This window comes from Oryzias latipes, chromosome 9, assembly GCF_053564925.1.
Source record: "Oryzias latipes strain Hd-rR chromosome 9, Olatipes_Hd-rR_3.1".
NCBI classification, from domain to species: Eukaryota; Metazoa; Chordata; class Actinopteri; order Beloniformes; family Adrianichthyidae; genus Oryzias; species Oryzias latipes.
This window is the reverse complement of record NC_136245.1, coordinates 4,930,122-4,947,904: the sequence shown is the minus strand read 5'-3', so window position 1 is coordinate 4,947,904 and position 17,783 is coordinate 4,930,122. Positions and strand designations below refer to the sequence as shown.

The following is a 17,783-nucleotide window of genomic DNA, read 5'->3' as shown; positions in this document are numbered from 1 at the left end:
TGTCTTGGTTGAATGTTTTGGGTTTTTATCCTGTTGGAAGAACCATCCAGCACCCATTTTAAAGACTTCTGGTGAGGGGAAGGAGGTTCTCACTCATGTTTTGACGGTACTTGGCTCCGGTCATCTTCCCAACCGCACAGTAAAGTAGCCCAGTGCAGAAAAAAAAACAACCCAAATCATAATGTTTCCTCCTCCATGCATGACAGTGGGGGTGGTGTTCTTGGGGTCATCAGCAGCATTTCTCTTCCTCCAAACACGACGGATTGACTAGATGCCACAGATTTTTGGTCTGATCTGACCACAACTCCTTCTCCCAATCTCTCTCTAAATCATGAATGCCAAACTTCAGAAGGGCCTGAACATGTGACTTCTTTAGGAGGGCTACTTTGTTGTGTAAAGTATCACCAACGGTTTTCTTGGTGACTGTGGTTCCAGCTGCTTTGAGATCATCAACCAACTCCTGCTGTGTTGTTTTCGGCTGATTTCTCACTGTTCTCATGTTCTTGAAAACTCCACCTGGTCAGATCTGGTTTGGTGCCCCAGACCTACAGGTGGATTGATGGTCAAGTCCTAGAATTTTGGTTGTCACCTTAACCCCCAGCTTCTTGCTGATGGCTTTGTAGTCCATTCATGTCTTGTCCAGGTCCACAATCTTCTCCTTTAAATCCACTGAAAGCTCTTTACTCTTTCCATGTTGGAGAGTTTTATGGACTGATTCTGTGGACAGGTGTCTTTTCTACAGGTGATTAGTTCATACAGGTGTCTTCAAATCAGGTGACAGGTTGATTAGGAGCATCTAACTCAGGGAATTTTTTCTCTCTCAATGAAATACAAATACATTTATATACATTTTTTAAAGTCAGTTCCTGGTTTATCTTTGTGATTTTCTATCTCTCACTATTCAAATGAATCCACCATTAGGATGACAGACTGATAATTTCTTTTTAAGTGGGAAAACCTACAAAATCAGCAAAATGAAACATTTTTTCCTCCACTGCAAATCTTTACTCGTATTCCTTATATCTCTCATGATGGAAATACTGTATACAAGGATGAAATCAGCACAGATTGTCTGGTGTGGTTGGATAATACAACTCTACTTCCTTTTTATATCCCAGAATGCATCACTTCTGTGGTTCTCTTTCTTTATCTGAAGCGGCAGAAGATGATGTTTTCAGGACGTGTTAGCAGCACCAGATGTGGAGGAAGGACTGCAAATTGTCACACAGCCTCTTGAGCCTTCAGTCACAGAAATCACTCTGAACAACAAACTTAAATCGGGCCCTGAAGTCAGGGGCTCATTTCTAACCTCAAATGTTGTGAATTAATAACATGCTATGAGGCTGCCAGGAGAGTGGGTCTTTGAAAACCTGCTCTCCATCCTCATGGAGCTGAGAGCAGCTGACATGAATTCTCATTTCCAGAAAAGAGCGAGGTCAGATTTCAAATGTGAGGTAAGAGGCTGATCTTCAATGGTTTGGTCTGAAAATCAGAGGTTGCTGAAGACACCCCCCCTTTGTCTCACTGGAGGTGACGAGCACCTGCTTCTTCTCTGCACTGTACCATTTGCATTTGCACAATGTGCTCCTGGGGAGGCGCTTAAAAGGAGCTGTCAAACTTGAGCTGTTAATCCACAGCACTGAGCCTGGCCAACAGCCCCCCCCCCCCCCCCCCCCCCCCTGCACTGCATTATTATCAGAAGACATATGGCTTTTAACCCTCCCCCCTCCCCTAAAAACCCTCACCCTGCCCCTTCCAGCCTCAGTTCCCTTAAAATAAGCAAAGCTGGTCTTTCATCCGGTCACTGTAACACCTGAGCTTCAGTCTGATCACTGAATTCTCACTGATGTTCTGTGATTCATATTTCTCCAGACATGCTGTTTGAAGTGCTTACGTTCGCCGTCTCCTCGTAGGAGGTCACAAATACACGAAAGAAGAAACCCTGTCAAGAATCTTTTCATTCCTGCACTGCAAAAACTGAATCTTAACCCATAAGAACGCATCAGTGTAACAGAAAATTTTCTGAAATGCCTTCTATGGTCCACTTGGTCTGTGGTTTAATTACACATTATTTTATTTTTAAGGAAAAAATGGGTCGGAGGTCTTATGGGTTCAGAAAGTAAAAATACCCTTTTTTTAAGAAAAAATGTCTTATTTTCTTTATTGCAAATTTTTTTTTTAAATCAAGAATAGCAAAAATAATCTTAAACATGTTTTAGTAACTACAATTTTTCTCGTAAAATAGGAATTCTTGGTGTTTTATTTTTAATCTTACTGGGAGGTTTTCGTTCTTATTTAAAGAAAATGGGGTAAAAATTGTTGAACTTATTTCTAAGGGGCCGTTTTGCAGTGTAGCTCAGAAGAAGAAGAATTATGATAAACCTTCCCCTGATGTCCCTGAAGAGATTTTTTTTCTGCTCGAAAATTGTTTATGAATTTTAAGATCCGCCTCCCACCAAAGTCTATTGGATAAGCAGACACACATGTGTGTGTTTGGATTTGGGCTTCTAGCGTCAGATGAGCGATGTGCTCTGATCCGACCTGCTGTAGATCTTCCAAACTTCCATCTGTGTTTGCAGAGTCAAGAAAAGAGCTCTTCCGTCAATGCTGAGGTCACATGTTTACAGTCAGTGACCTGCATCACTCAGGGTGATGACATAAGGAGAGTCCGGTTACGCCTCTTTAGTTGACAGCATGCATGGCTGCAGCATGAAAGGAGCAATTCCAGGGGGAATCTCCTTTTTGATGCACAAAAGGAGAGACTGGAAACAGGGCAGCGGTCCTCATCCACATCTGTTTATGCCTCCATCTGGGAGGGTAAAAGGCTCTACTTTGATTCTGAAAAAGATGGTAACTCTTTAAAATCAACAATTTTTTAGATTGTAAAGTCGTTCCCAGCAGCCAGTTCTAGCTAAAGCCGAAAAGCCTGTGTCGATTTTTAACACATATTTTCTGCAGAGCAGCAGGAGCTTATAAGAAATGTACTTTTGGTTTGTGGGCGGGACTGTTGGCACTGAAGTTAGCCAAGCTAATTTCCCAGTATGGCTTTGTTAGCACTTTCTTTCACAAGCGACAAGCAGCTCACAAGCCAGAGCTAACATTAGCGTAGCAAAGAAATGGCGAGCAATGTGAGTTCTATCCAGCCGTACAATTTAGAGCCAGAAGACAGCTCAGACAGGGAAAATGAAAACGTAAATGGATCCATTTGTCTGCAAGTTAAAGATTTATAGCTGGAGCAGAGAAAGTGACATATGTCCCGCCAATGTCAGAAGCTGCATCATAAGTCCAAGCTTTTTTCCAAACATCCAGTTTTCATTTTCTCCTGATCCAAGGCAATTTGAATAAAGAAATACTTAAAAATGTAGTTTTAATCTTACATTATTTCATACACGTCCTCAATTGTAAGAAAAATGCTACAAGAACATGTTAAAAACACCCTTTTCATTGGAGTTTGTCTTTAAATTTAAGAGTCCGACTTTAGGCCATTGACTGTAGATGAGAACTGGACTTAGCGAGTGTGATGTCATCCATAGAAAATGACTTACTTTCTGTTTAAACCAAATGAAGTCAATTCGATGTTGAAACCAGAAATCGTCAGTAAATAGTAATTAGTCCAACTCACCACTTAAAAGTGGGCTCAGGAAAATCTGTCAATCAAATGTTTTGAACCACCTACTTTATTAAGGCATCCGATTGGTCAGTTTCTAACTCGAATAACTTGCAATCAATATAGATATAATGAAAAATAAGGTTTATCAAGAACACAAAGGCATCAGAGCAAGAATTCTGACCAATAGAATGATTGAGTAATAGCAGTTTTTTTCTCTATATAAGTCAATGGAATTTTAGCTTCTAGGAGCCACCGGGTACTTCCTGTTTGAGGAGGGGTCACTCAGTCCAGTTCTTATATGTAATCAATACTTCAGACCCATGAGTTAAAAGGCTCAGTCAGTCTTCTCAGGACTAAACTAAGAAGACGAAGAACATAGTTTTACTTTTATTCTGAATGACACTCAAAACTTTACCCCTTCTTTTTTTGGGCAAACTCACCTGACTGTGGGTGGCAGTTGTTGGTGTGGTTGTTGCACTGACAGGGCTGACAGCCTGTGCTGCTGAAACGGAAGAACCCCGGGTGGCAATCATCGCACTTTGGACCGTACACCCCCGTTTTACACTCGCACATCCCAGAGCTGGAACACACAACGGAGGGAGATGTGAACATCAGAGCAAATCCTCGAGGCGCCACTCACACCATTCTGGATGAAAATGAGCCCTGATGAAGTGGGATGGGCCCGCTGAAGGTCACTCCGCCCACCTCAGTAGCCTGCAGATATGGATGATTAGACGGGCCAAAGGAAAGGGAGAGTTTTGTGGAGTAGGTCCACCCACCTGCCAATCATAAAGACATGCAGCTAATAATGCACATGTCTGATAAAACTTTCATTGAAGACAGAAGTTTAACCCTGAAATGAAAACTGGAAGCAGAAGATGAGGAACCTAACTCACCTTCGTCCTCACTGCAACACACTGCACACTATTTAATACTGGCACAGATTTTTTGTGTGACTATCAAGATATTTGACCAAATTTGACGTTTTTTTAACTTCTCTTTCCTCCACGCTGTGCTTTAAGTGGGCTGTAAACTCACTGCCAACATTTCTAAAAACAGCTCTTTAGAGTACTGCGAGTACTAGACTCAACAACTTTTCGCTTTCTTTTAAAAAGAAAGACATAATTACTGTGAATCATTGGTTTATTCTACGCTCAGTTGCCCGCTTGCCCACACTGTGCTATTGCGCCATAAGTCATGTCAGACATCAACCTTCGACATGAGAGATCACTCAGAATGCTTTATTATTGATCACACATTTTTGAAGTCATTCTTTCTAACAGCATTTTTTTTAGCTTAATTTTCCCTTTTTGAATGCTTGTGTGGAACTCAAGACACCAGATTTTGACCTGATAAGATTTCTCGTTGAGAAAAAATTACTTGCTACATGTAAAAAACATTTTAGTATTTTCCAGTGATTTTCTTCCTATTAAAATGAATGTTTTTTCCCTATTTGTAGGCTATCTATTTTTGCAGTGTAGGTACCAAATTTCGTCATGCACAGACGGAAGCTCTGAGTCAGCGATGCTATCAAAGCACAATCTACAATTTTTTAAAAGACAGAAATAAAACATTTCTCTCTCCACTGCCACCCCACAGTAAACACCCGAGAACCTCTAAGAAAGAAGTCCACATTTTCCCTGTATCTGTGTTAGTGTTCACATCTGTCACTAAGCACATGTGTGTGTTAGTGCATGTGACTGAGAGGACAATTGTAAACATGTTGCCATTAATTGTTTTATCCCTAAAAGTGAAGTTCATCTCAAACGGAAATCACATTTTTTTTAGTGTATTCTTTGTAAACTTAAAACCCTTAACTTATTTTAAAAACAGTGTGTGTGTGTGTGTGTGTGTGTGGGGGGGGGGGGGGGGTGGTGAATCCCCCCCCCCCCCACTGTTTTTTATCTAGAAATATTGGTTGAAATATTAACGTCTACCTATTTGAATGAAATGAATAATAAATTAATCAGGCTAAGGGCATAAGGATGGATAAATAGACTCTGAAGGCCTAAACTCACTAATTTATTCCATTTGTTCTGCTTTGATGTTTTTTCTGTCTCTAATTTGATGAAACCCACAAGGTTAAAAACAAATGAAGTGCCAGAGAACATGAGGACATAAGAACATGAGGATATCTCAGTCTAGAGCTAGAATTTATGCTGCTGTTGAAAGTCAGATCAGATCAGGGCAGCAGCGTTTGGAGCGGCGAAGCCCCGAGGCGCTTCATGTTTGCAGACAAACATCCAGGTCAGACGGAGAAAGCGGCGTCCATTATGGTAACAGAAAAAAAGAGGGGCAGTTTGGAAATGCTGGGGTTTCTGTGCTCAACTCAACAGGCATCAGCAATGACTCCATGAAGTGGAAAAAATTCCTCATCTCCTCTGTTCTGTGGGTCCCTCTTGTTCTTCCTCCGACCACCTTCCCTACTATTTGCTGTTCTTAGGTTTTTGTAATTTTAGACCTCATCCATAAATCGAAGCTGTCCAGGTGTCAGCTCCACCCCCTCCTCTCAGTTCTTGTTATATCATACCTCTCATCTCTGCTCCCCCTCACCTGTCACATCATTCTCTTATCACCTTTTTCTGGAATTGTTGTATCCGTTTTTAAAACAGCTGTGGACTCCCTGATATCTGATTTGATTAGAATGACTTTACTAACTACCCACTCCCATTTAACCCAGAACTCTCCCTATAAACAATTACAGTCCAGTTTTTGTCTCTGTCACAATACTGAAACTGTCCTCATTCAAATCATTAACGATGTCCTAATGGATGCAGACTCTGCTTCGCTCTCCATCCTCATCCTCCTTGATCTAAGCTTGGGCCTCAACACATAATACTCCTGTGAAGAATCTCCACCATCAGTATCGCCAACGGCCCTTTGGACTTGGTTTAACTTTTAGGTTAATGTCAGTTCATTCAAACGAATGCTTTCCAATCCTACTCTTCACTAGTCACCTCAGGTGTGCCTCAGGGTTCTGTCCTGGGGGACCTCCTTTTTTGTATACCTATGTACTTCCCATAAATATAAATATGCTCCACAAATTCAATACACACCTCCACTGCCACTGTCAATCAAACCTAACTCTTTACACGCACACACACACTCACACCCCATGAGTTGTCTGGTTTACCCATCTCTCTTCAACTCAACAGTGACAAAAAATAACTTCTTGTTGTCTTCTCCCAAGTAAACAACTTTCCCTCTGTGCTGACACTCACCCCATCCATGCAAAAGAGCCTGGTTATCATTCTGGACCGTCCACTTTCATTTATTAATCCAATAAACAACATAACTTGTGGTTATTTCCATCTCTGAAACCCCAATCGACTCCGCCCCTTCCTCACCCTGCCTACCGGCTCCATCCTGTTTCACAGATTCGCTTACCTGCAGCATCGAATACTGCAATTCTCTTCTCTTATGGCCTCCCCACAAATCCTACATGAGCTCCAACTGCTCAGATAATTACTAAACCTCCCCATTTCAAGGTATGACACCTGTTCAACAGCAGCTCCACCGGCTTCCTGTCAAATTCAGATTTGCCCACCGTTCACATTCAAAGCCATCCACAACCTTGTCCCCCCCACATCTGTCCAGATAGCTGTTCTTTCCTACTCACTCAGATCCTCCTCCCATCATCTTACTCTTCCTCAGCAGCATGGAAGTGGGGCAGAACCTTCAGCTGCTCAACTTTGGAACTCACTTCTCCCCCTATCTTACTTAAAAGCCCATTTGTTTAAACTGGCCTTCTCACTAGAGCACCATAACCTCCAAGGTCATTTCATTGAAGAAACACAACTTCAAGTTTGTAAACAAGCAGACAATAAAGTCAGAAACACAAACGGGAAGCGTCGACTTCAATACAACTGGACGGAATCCCGAGTGACAGAAAAGAATTTCCGTGAGCGTGTTCCCGGGGTTCCACGCACAGACAGGGCTTTGTTCAAGCAGCAGGACCATGCAAATGAAGAGACTCGCCCGCCATGAAGCTCAGTGAGGCGCACACGCTGCTGAGGACCCACAACGGTCACTTTCTTTTGGAACACACACACACATATGCAAACATGTGCCTGCTGTGTGAGGCAGAGAACTGGTTCTGGGGCATGTGTGTGTTTGTGTGTCTGAGTGCAGGAGAGAGTGTTTGGTAGCAGGGCGGGTGTCACAGTTCTGCAGACAGTCAGTAAGGACATTAGCTGGGGGGGGGCAAAGGCTGCATGGAGGACATTAGAGGGGGCAGAGGTCTGTCCATAAACACACACATGAAAATAACCCACACATGTAAACAAAACAAATGTGTGAACACACACAGCAAAACAAAAAACCTGGTTTTTTTCCCAGAAAGCAGGTTATGCTAGTTACCACGGTAAGTTTGAGGCTAAGGAAGTTGATAACCTCAGCTTTTGGTTCCAAAAACAGAGGTATGTTTCAGGGTATGTCAAGTTGCCATAGCAACTCATGCTCTGAACATAACCTGGTCTGGAGCAGGTTTAGTTGAAGGTTAGTTTGTTTTCAGAGAGGTGAAGCAGCATGGCGTGTCCATTTGAAGATGATTTAGTGGATGAAGAAGCTCAGATAATACATTTTCCACCATGAGAGGGTGATAAGACCACATATGGATGTTGGAAAATTCAACTTTTTTACTTTGATATAACTAAATTATTTGCTTTAGTTAAGATAAAAATTTTTTTTGTTAAGTCAGCTTAAAAATAAAACGTAGTTTTCAGACAGTTATTTTGCTGTCATTCAAATTAATCCAATTAAGTAGGTGTAACTTTGGTGCCGCTCTTAGATCGGCACCGCAAGGAATTGTGGGATACCATTCCCTTTCCCTGTCTGGACTGATTTGGGTTTAAGTGTGGGTTTTTGAACAAATGTGTTTAGTTGTTTAGCTGTTTTACTGTGTTTTGCCGAGTTAGTTGTCCTACTATGCTTAAGTCTCTGCACCATGAGTGAGAGGAAGGGAGAGGATGATGAGTTTATATAGCACCCCTACGCTAACTCATATCCGGTCTTTTGTAACCGACATACCCCGAGTAAGCAAGTTCAGGCAGATTTCAGCCAAAGTCAGGATAGTTTAAACATGCTTCCTGGAATTCCCCCCTGGGAAATATGTTACAAACACAATAAAGTAATAAAAATGGAAATCATTTCATGCATGCATATACACACAACACCCCCCCCCCCCCCCCAGAACATAGAAATATGTTAAAACACATAAACACATGAACAATTACACACATGAACACACAAATACATACGGAGAACACAACAAATCTGTGTACATGCACGCATGAACAAAAACGAACATGGAAATATGTAAAAAGACAAACACATGAACAAAAACAAATGTATAAAGACACAAACAAATACACACAGAAACTCATGAATGAAAATAAAACACACAGACAAAGACACACACACGTAAAATCAACAAATGTGTTAATACGCACAAACAAACTTGGAAATATGTAAAAACACAAACACATGAACAAAAAGAAATGTATAAATACACAAATAAACACAAACACATGAAAATAACACACACACATGACAACACAACAAATAAAAACACAAAAACAAAACAAAAAACTTTTTAAAATACGTAACAAACACAATAAAATAGTAAACACACAAACAAATGTGTTCATGCACACACACAAAACCAAAAAACCCTTGAAAATATGGTAAAAACACATGAACAAACACAAGACACACACATAAACACACACAGATTCAATTATGTAAAACACAACAAACCTGTTAAAGTGCAAACAAAAAACACAAACGAATTAACAAAACAAATACAGGTACATACATACACAAACAAAACAAAAAAACATTAACACACGTGAAAATATTAAAAGCTGAGAAGCACATGCGTACACGCTCTCCTACTGCAGCATCACTGCCTGCTTCACTGTGACTCTCAGAAAGAGCTCATCTGTTTCAAAGGGAAAATATTTGCACAGACGAAAAGATGATTAAAAAATCAGAAACCTGTGTTAGACTGGGTTTTTGGGGTGGGGGGGCTCTTCGTTAAACCCAAATACAAAAACAGCTAAAATGACAAAATAACTGGATCTGAGCTGTGGATGTTGCACTAAAGAGGGTCAATGGATGATCTCAGATAAGAACATGAAGGAACCCTCCCCTCACTGTTTTCATACTTCTCCTGCCCCATGTTGCTGTTTTCCTGTTTTCCAGAGAGTCAACGGTGCACACAGAGGTCATCAGCTTTGTAAGCCCGTGTATTTGGTTTTTGGTGTGTGTGGGGGGGTCAACGGTTTGTCTCCACCGTGTTGCGCAGCGGCTTTGCATAAGAGCAGCATGTTAAGTAGGTCAGTGTTACAGGGGTTGGAGCTTAACCCCTTTCTGCTGCTCTGCTTTCCATTGGCTGCTGTCAGTGTGACATCCCAGCACACAGGCGTCCAATCACAGCAGCTGAACACGCAGGAGGCGTGGCTGAGGGGTGCAGTTGGACTCTGCAGACACAAGCATGGAAGCGTTCATCTTTTTCAGAACGAAAGGACCCGGAGTTCAGCTGCACCTCTGCAGGGATGCTTTCATTTAAACCAGCTGTTCCAAAGGAAAACAGGAACTTATTCTTTTATGCACTAATCAATTCAACAATAGTAATGTGTGTTTTGGTCCAGACTGCTGAGCAAGATCTAAAACTTCCTCTCTAGAATAAAGGTAATAGTTACTGTTAATCTGCGTAATCATGAACCCTGCTGTGGGTAAAACGGATTTCAATTACAAATTATATTTAACACAAGCAACCGTTTACTAAAAATGTCAATAAAGTTGTTAATCTCACTTATTAAGGTCATCCAGTGTTTCATTGGTGCTGCTCGGTGTTATCAGCACTTAATGGCGCCACATAACCTCTCTGTGTGCTGGCCTGGATCCAACAGCTGACCTCTGCATTTGACCAGCCTGTTTGCCCATTTTTGGAAAGGTCTGCCTTCAGTGGCGGTGTCAGTGATGTTACATCAGAACGACAAAAAACCAGAAAACTAGTCATTAAATTGACCCGAGACAAACCAGACAGTGACATCAGCACACTGTTCATTGACTCAGACCGCTGTTCTGCACCGCCAGGCTTCATACGGACTCATACGTCAGCTGGGATCCTGCTGCTGTCTGCACGCCGCAAGATGCTCGTTACATAGACGACTCACACTCAACCTCAACCTTCTGCTTTAAATATGACTTCTGAGGTCTTTGAGGGATCACTGGCGTGAAAACCGAAGGCTTCCAATGAAGCTGGACCTGTAACTTTTAGGACAATCCAAACAATCCTGGAGGGTTTTAAGAGGCCACTGAAGTCCAAATGAACGTGATCCACCACAAGCATCTATCCTGTTCAAATAATATGAGGGTCAAATGCAAACACTGTTCAACTGTAAGGAGGAGGTGGAAACACCCAAAGTCACTTTATTTTTTGATCATAGTCATTGTTTATCCTGAAATTTAAAAGAATAACCTATGACATAATCTACAAGAGTTGACTTAAATGCTGTCAAACACAGCAGGTGAAACTGAAGACAAGCAGGCAGCCGCATGTTTGCATAAAGGGAAAATACAGCAGAGCTGCATGTTGGTGCAGTGGTCAGCACTATCGCCTCACAGCGAGATAGTCTTCCTCTGTGGTGTTTGCATGTTCCTTTTGCCCAAAGAACTTTCCCAGTCCCAGCTATTTTTGCCCAAAAGTAGCTGGGATAGGCTCCAGCAACCCCGTAACCACAGAAGAGTTTCAGAAGGTTTGGAAAATGGATGGATGGATGGATGGATGGATGCATTCAATTCAATTTTATTAACATAGCCCAATATATAGAACAATAGTCATCTCAGTGGGCTTCATGCTGGTTATTGCGTAATAAACATGAATCATAAAGAACATAAAGTCATAGAATTCAATAGCAGATTGCTAAACTAAACTAAACAGACTAAACTAAACTGGGCACCCCTGCCCTTAGACCCTCCTTCTCAGTAAGGAAAAACTCCCAAAAAAAGGATTCCGGAAAAAAAAAAGAAGTAACCTCAGGGGTGTCCACATGAAGGAGGGATCCTCCCCCAGGACGGACAGGCGATGAACCAGGCAATGTACCAGAACTCTTAGAGAGAATTGGTTTATCTAATTCTACAACTACATATGGACGGATGGATGAATGGATGGATGGATGGATGGATGGATGGATGGATGGATGGATGGACAGATGGATGTAGACAGGAAAACTCCACATGGATGTTCAGCAGTTCAGAAAAGGTGTGCAGGAGAAGGAATCTACACGCCTGTCACTAACCTACAGCAAGGTAAAAACACCTTTTTTCAACTCTTTCTCCTGTCCAGCAGTTAAACAAACATATTAAGTCTGAAGACCTCTTTAGTTGCATAGATTATTTTTTACAATAAAGTTCTTCGGCAAACCAGGTTTATATTTGTACAAACCTCCTCGGCATAGTGGTGTAGTGGTTAGCACTCTCACCTCTCAGCGAGAAGGTCCTTTCTGTGTGGAGTGCATGTTCTCCTCGTGCATGTATGGGTTTTCTCAAGCTTATACTACACTTAAAAATACAAAGTGTCATTGTTAGTCATTCTTGGGAGTTCTGAAGTGAATGGAATGGAGAGAGCTAAAACAGGTTGTCTCTCAAAAATGAAAGAGGGTACAGAGGAGAAGTGGAATGGAAGGGGTGGAGGCTAACGCAAAAACTGAACATAAAGAGAGAAAACATCAAAACAACAACAAAAGTTGCAGGAGGCTTAACATTATCCATCCATCCATCTTCTAAACCCGCTTAATCCTTTTCGGGGTCACGGGGTCGTTGATCACTGGAGCCTATCCCAGCTACTGTCAAGCAAAAGCAGAGTACGCCAGTATATTGCAGGGCCACACAACCACTCACATGCACACCTAGGGACAATTTAGACTCACCTATTACCCTATGAAGCATGCTTTAAAGGGTGGGAGGAAGCCCGAGCACACAGAGATAACCCACACATGCATAAATTCCACACTGAAAGAACCCAGCTGGGATTTGAACCGGGGCCTTCTCGCTGTGAAGCAAGAGCGCTAACCACTACACCCTCTTAACATTCTCAATGTCCTAAATAATTGATAGCAGAAGGGCTGCATTTTAGTGCACAACCCCACGCCTCTACACACTCAATTATCCACACGCACACAAATAAGCACACATATAGCCTTTGTCTGCACAAACCTACACACTTCCAGTAATTACACAGATTCACACAGACAAGTCTACATGCAACACATTTAAGTTAACACACACATATGTGTGTACCAACATACGCACAAACACATACATATTTTATACATCAGGCATGTCTGCCCACAGACAAACATCCGTGTTTGTGTAGAGGAGAGCAGACGGCGGCGTTCAGGTTAGTGTGTGTTTACTAAAATGTATCACGATGTTGCTGAATACATGAGGGTCGGTGTTGACCCCCATGCACTGGGCTCGTAGTATACCCCCCCTACAACTAGTCAACCTAATAACGGTTTTGACTCAGGAGTATGGAGAGCACGATCCCAGTCCAGGCAGAGGCCAGGACCCAGAATCCCCAGACTCCAGTCCTGTGCCCCGCATGCTGGAAGGGTAAGGACGCCTCCTGACAGCCTCATCGGTGGAAAGGCGCCACTGACTTGGCATCAGATCAAGGCTTCGCTTCTGCATGAATAATTCAGACACCGTCTTCAGAGACCCTGGTCAGAAGCTCACATGCAGACAGAAGCCTCTTATCCTGAAAGCATTATATCTTTGTTTATGGCAGACTAATAATTTTATTAAAGTAATCAAACCCATCTACTGGAGTGAAAAGGCCTAACTATGCTGTGATCACTTTTGTTTTCTAAAGTTTTCTATACTAAACTACTCTAAAGCAGCCGCGACAGTTTTTTCTGGTTTGATTTGGTGAAAAAAATCAGCATATTAACACAAAAAATACCAATGATGCTTTGAAAATGTCATCAATCAGCAGAACCAGATGGTTCAGGCTATGCCTGCACAATACACCGCAAGTTTATCGTTATCGCAATTTCCAGCTCTGCAATTTGCATATCGCAAAAGACGGCGAAAATCGCAATAAATAGTCAACCTTAAATGTGCTAAGACAATAAATCAAATAAATGCCTTAATGCATTTGACCAATCGGATGGACGCCTTCCTTCAAGTCGTTGACCAATCGGATGGAGACCTAGTATATTAGATGTTTGTCACCTATGTCGATGAGGGTCATTTCGAGTATAATTTTTAAACTGTTGCAATGAAATGGTAATTATGTTTTTGCTTATTTTGCTATTTATTTATATACCGCAAATTATATCGTTATCGCAATATTAATCTCTAGTATCGCGAGTTTTCCTCATAATGTGCAGCCCTAGTTCAGGTGCTCCTTCATTATTTTTCTACATCTGCTGAGGCGAGTCACTCCTCCCAAATGTAAGCTTCAGAAAAACAACCGCCTCTCTAAGCGGTGCTGTAGCAGACAAGCTGTGGAGGCTGTAAAGGAACTCCGGCATCAATAAGCTGCAAAAACATTTATGATAGGCAGACACATTCCAGAGACGTGTCATAAACCTTCTTTGAAGGTTTCAGGAGTAAAGCCACCTTCATACCATCCTCGGCAAAACACGCATTCAAGCGGCCATGTGTGTGCATTTCATGCTTCCACGTTCACCCAAGTTACTACAACCATTTTAGGCTCTACATACAAAATGTGCAGCCATTGAATGCATGTTGAAAGTTAAAGCAGGTCAAACTTTGACCAATCCGGGATTTGATAGGGATGTATGGATGGTGTCCCTTTTTTATTTAAACCATTTACACTTTGATCATGAAGGAGAAATGAATAATTGACCGAAATGATAGACACCAAGTCTTTCTTATATTGTAATAGAGCTGTGAAAGAAAAACCCTGGAGCAAAATTCACCAGATCGGCAGCACTTTGACATTTCGCACCAAGACTATTCCAACTGTAGGTGGCAGACATGCGCTAGTAAACAGTAGAGAAAGAAAAAGAAGAAGAAGCCCATCCCTCCTTGTCCATTGTGAACACCGTAAACGTGGCTTTAAGAGCGCGAATCCATGAGTTTTCGATTAGCATTCATGTCACTGTTAACAACACTGAAGACTGTATGAAGGTGTAGTGTGGATCAAATCCATGCAACAGACTTCCAGAAAGGAAAATCCAATCGCTATATCCTAAAAACTCAAACAAACTAACTAAGATTATGTGAGTTAGAGTAATTACCTGAAGGATATGGGAACCTCAGGACACTCCTACGGTCCCTTAAGATTCAGCCGGTCCTCTCTACAACCCTCCACCGGCCCGGATAACCCAAAAACCTGCATCAGCGGAACGGGCCAACCCCCACATGGGTCCATGTGACTAAGGCATTAGACACAAAGCTGTTTCCTAAAGTGGGGAGTGTTTTAGCTGGCCCGGAGTTTCTGAAATAAAGCCGTGAGTCTGCAAGTCTGTGTTTAGAATACAAATAGTAACCATAGTTCTGTGTGTATCAAAAGGCTGGGTCTGTTTGTTCATTATACTTTAGGATATTTACAAAGCTGGAATAGTTTCCTCTGAAGCTGCAGAGCCCCCGTTTTTCCGTATGTTTACCATTTCCATCAGCTCAGTCCTGAGGGGGGTTTGATTTTCCAGTTGACCACACACTGACATTAGTGCATTCACACAGCACACCAGTAAAACACAGGTCACCACTTAGACAGTCTACAAAAATGCATTATCTTTTCTGAAAGCTGACTCTACCAGAGGGGGCGCTGTTGAGATACTGCTGTTACAGGACGCTTCCTCTGACAAACTGTCATTGTTTTGTGGACGGACACTCTCCTCGGGGGGGTGACAGCACTTCACTCACCATCATAAAAGGCTGTAAATGTGTTTGCGCAAACATGTGCTGAACCCATGACATATAAAAGTACAAAGTCTGGAGAGCTGCTGGCGTCCAGCTTATGTCCACCTGCGCCTGTCCTGGACTTGCTGATAAAGGTAACTGGAATGCATCAAGTCCTGAGCTAGCAGAGTTACGTAAGAGATGCGTGCCACTCCTAAGCCTGTCCGTCCTAAAAATATTCCTTCTTTAGAGGTTTTACTCTCTGACAGTCACAGGCAGATTTTAATAATAGGCCCAGAAGAAGGTTTGAATGTTTGCTTCATTTTTAACTTAACTCAGCTGTTAGGCAGACCTGTCAATGACCTGTCAGTCCACATAACATGATTCATGTTCACATTTTGTAAATAAATATTTATATTTATTTTTTTATTTAAGTCTATTTTTAGTATATGAATATTTTTTTGCTTTTATTTGATGAGAAAACCTGTTTGCAACAGTCGGTTAACTTTTTGAAAATGTTTTTGCTTCTTTAAAGCCGATAGTCAATTTTTGCATAACAGTGAGTAACAGACAGAAAGCTGTATCTTTTTGAGTCTAGACAAACAGCTATTGGTGAGTAAGAAGTGAAACCATATTTAGAACAGATCAAAATGACAACTACTGAGTGTAGAAAGAATACCTTTCCAGTCGGCTGGTAAACACAGCCTGTTTGATTCAGCTGAATTTCAATGGCAGCAACCCTTACATTATTATTTTAGAAATATTTGCACAGTAGAAGGCTGCATCCATTTTTGGTGGGAAAAAAGCTCAGAGAGCAAAAAAGAGAGAGAGACTGTAGAAAACTGGAGCAAAAGCATCCTAAAGCGATCTTCTCAATGATTGTTTAATGGTAGCAAGACCTTGAAACCGCTGTTACAACTCTGAAAAAAAAGGGTAAAAACAAGACTTTTTCTGCTATTAATATGAGCGGTTTGTTGCTGCATGGCTGCTTCCCTCAGGGGCCGCCGCCACAATTCACCCTGCAATTCACACATGTGATTTGGCTTCAGTTTTTACAGCAGATGTTCTTCCTCATCCAACCTTCTGCTTCTACTTGGGACCAGCCCATGGAAACACTGCCATCTAATTCTCATGTTTTATTTGCTACTGTTGACAGGCTAACCAATCCCCTGCAGGTTGCTGTTGGTGTTTAAAAAGAAGTGCAACGCACTTTGTCAACAAACATCTTTGCAAATGCTTTCACGAACTAAGAATCAAGCTCCAAACATTGTAAGCAGCTCATTTCAGTCAGGTATTTTTCCACAATCACACAAAGCTGCAGCTGTTGACTCTTCTTCTGTAGAAACACAGCCTAGGCATAGGCATATTTAACAATTTAAGGCCAATTTTTAATCTTCTTTTAATGGAACAAGCATCTTCTTTAACTGGGAATTTGCAGGAGGGGATAGCTCTTTCAGTTTGACTTTGCTGGGGTGGGATATTTTCTCATGTATCACAAAAAATCCTTTTATCAAAAACAACAGATTAAATGTTAATGTGCACGGTGCTCATGCATAGAAAGTTCCTGCTGTGCACAGACACCACCCTCTGTTGAGTGGGTTTGCTGGATGTGTAACTCCTACAAAAAGGAAGTCACATATTCTCATTGTTGCTGCTTTGTTCTGGCAGCAGAGATTTAAAGAGCAGACTATTTTCCTCACAGCTCATTACTTAATGGCAGTGATATCTAAAGAAGCAGACGGGGGGGGGGGGGGGGGGGGGGTCAAAAAGCTGATTATCTCTATAACTTACTATGATAAGCTCCTGAGTAGGGGGGGGGGGGGCTGGCTGGCAGAGTAATCGGGAGAGCCTCAGACATTACGAGACTGACTTTTTAAACTTCTGTTGGAAAGTACAGACCTGAGATAGTCTTCCTGTCTCCATCTTCTGCAAAATCCAGCTGAACTTCACAGCAGCTGAAGTTCAGAGCAGGCCTCCTGATCTGATCGGCACGCTCAGCTTCCATGAGAGCTCTGATTCTGCCAGGAGTCATGTAAGCTCCCAGGTCTGATGTAAGCTGGTGTGTTAGTGAGAGCAGCAATCTGAACGCTGACTCAACCTGCTAACAACAGGCAGAAATAACAACCCTGTTGAACGTCTGCACACACGTGCACGCAACGCCGCTGTGGTCGGTCGCACATGCCGCGACTCGAGGAGGGGCCGCATGCCAGCTTGTCTGTCTTCCAGAAAGAAAGCTGGAATCTTTTTTGCATCTTGGTTAAGAAACACTGTCAGCAACACTCTGATTACTATC

At 42.1% G+C, this 17,783-nt stretch overlaps 1 protein-coding gene across 1 annotated transcript in view; it reads right to left on the bottom strand.

The window, feature by feature from the left end:
* The window catches only part of si:ch211-158d24.2 (multiple epidermal growth factor-like domains protein 9), a 31,827-nt gene that overhangs the window by 10,390 nt on the left and 3,654 nt on the right, over window positions 1–17,783 (bottom strand). Inside the window, exon 3 of the mRNA XM_023958782.2 lies at window positions 4,051–4,190. Coding sequence (XP_023814550.1) covers window positions 4,051–4,190 — 140 coding nt within the window. The remainder of the gene's footprint in view (window positions 1–4,050; window positions 4,191–17,783) is intronic.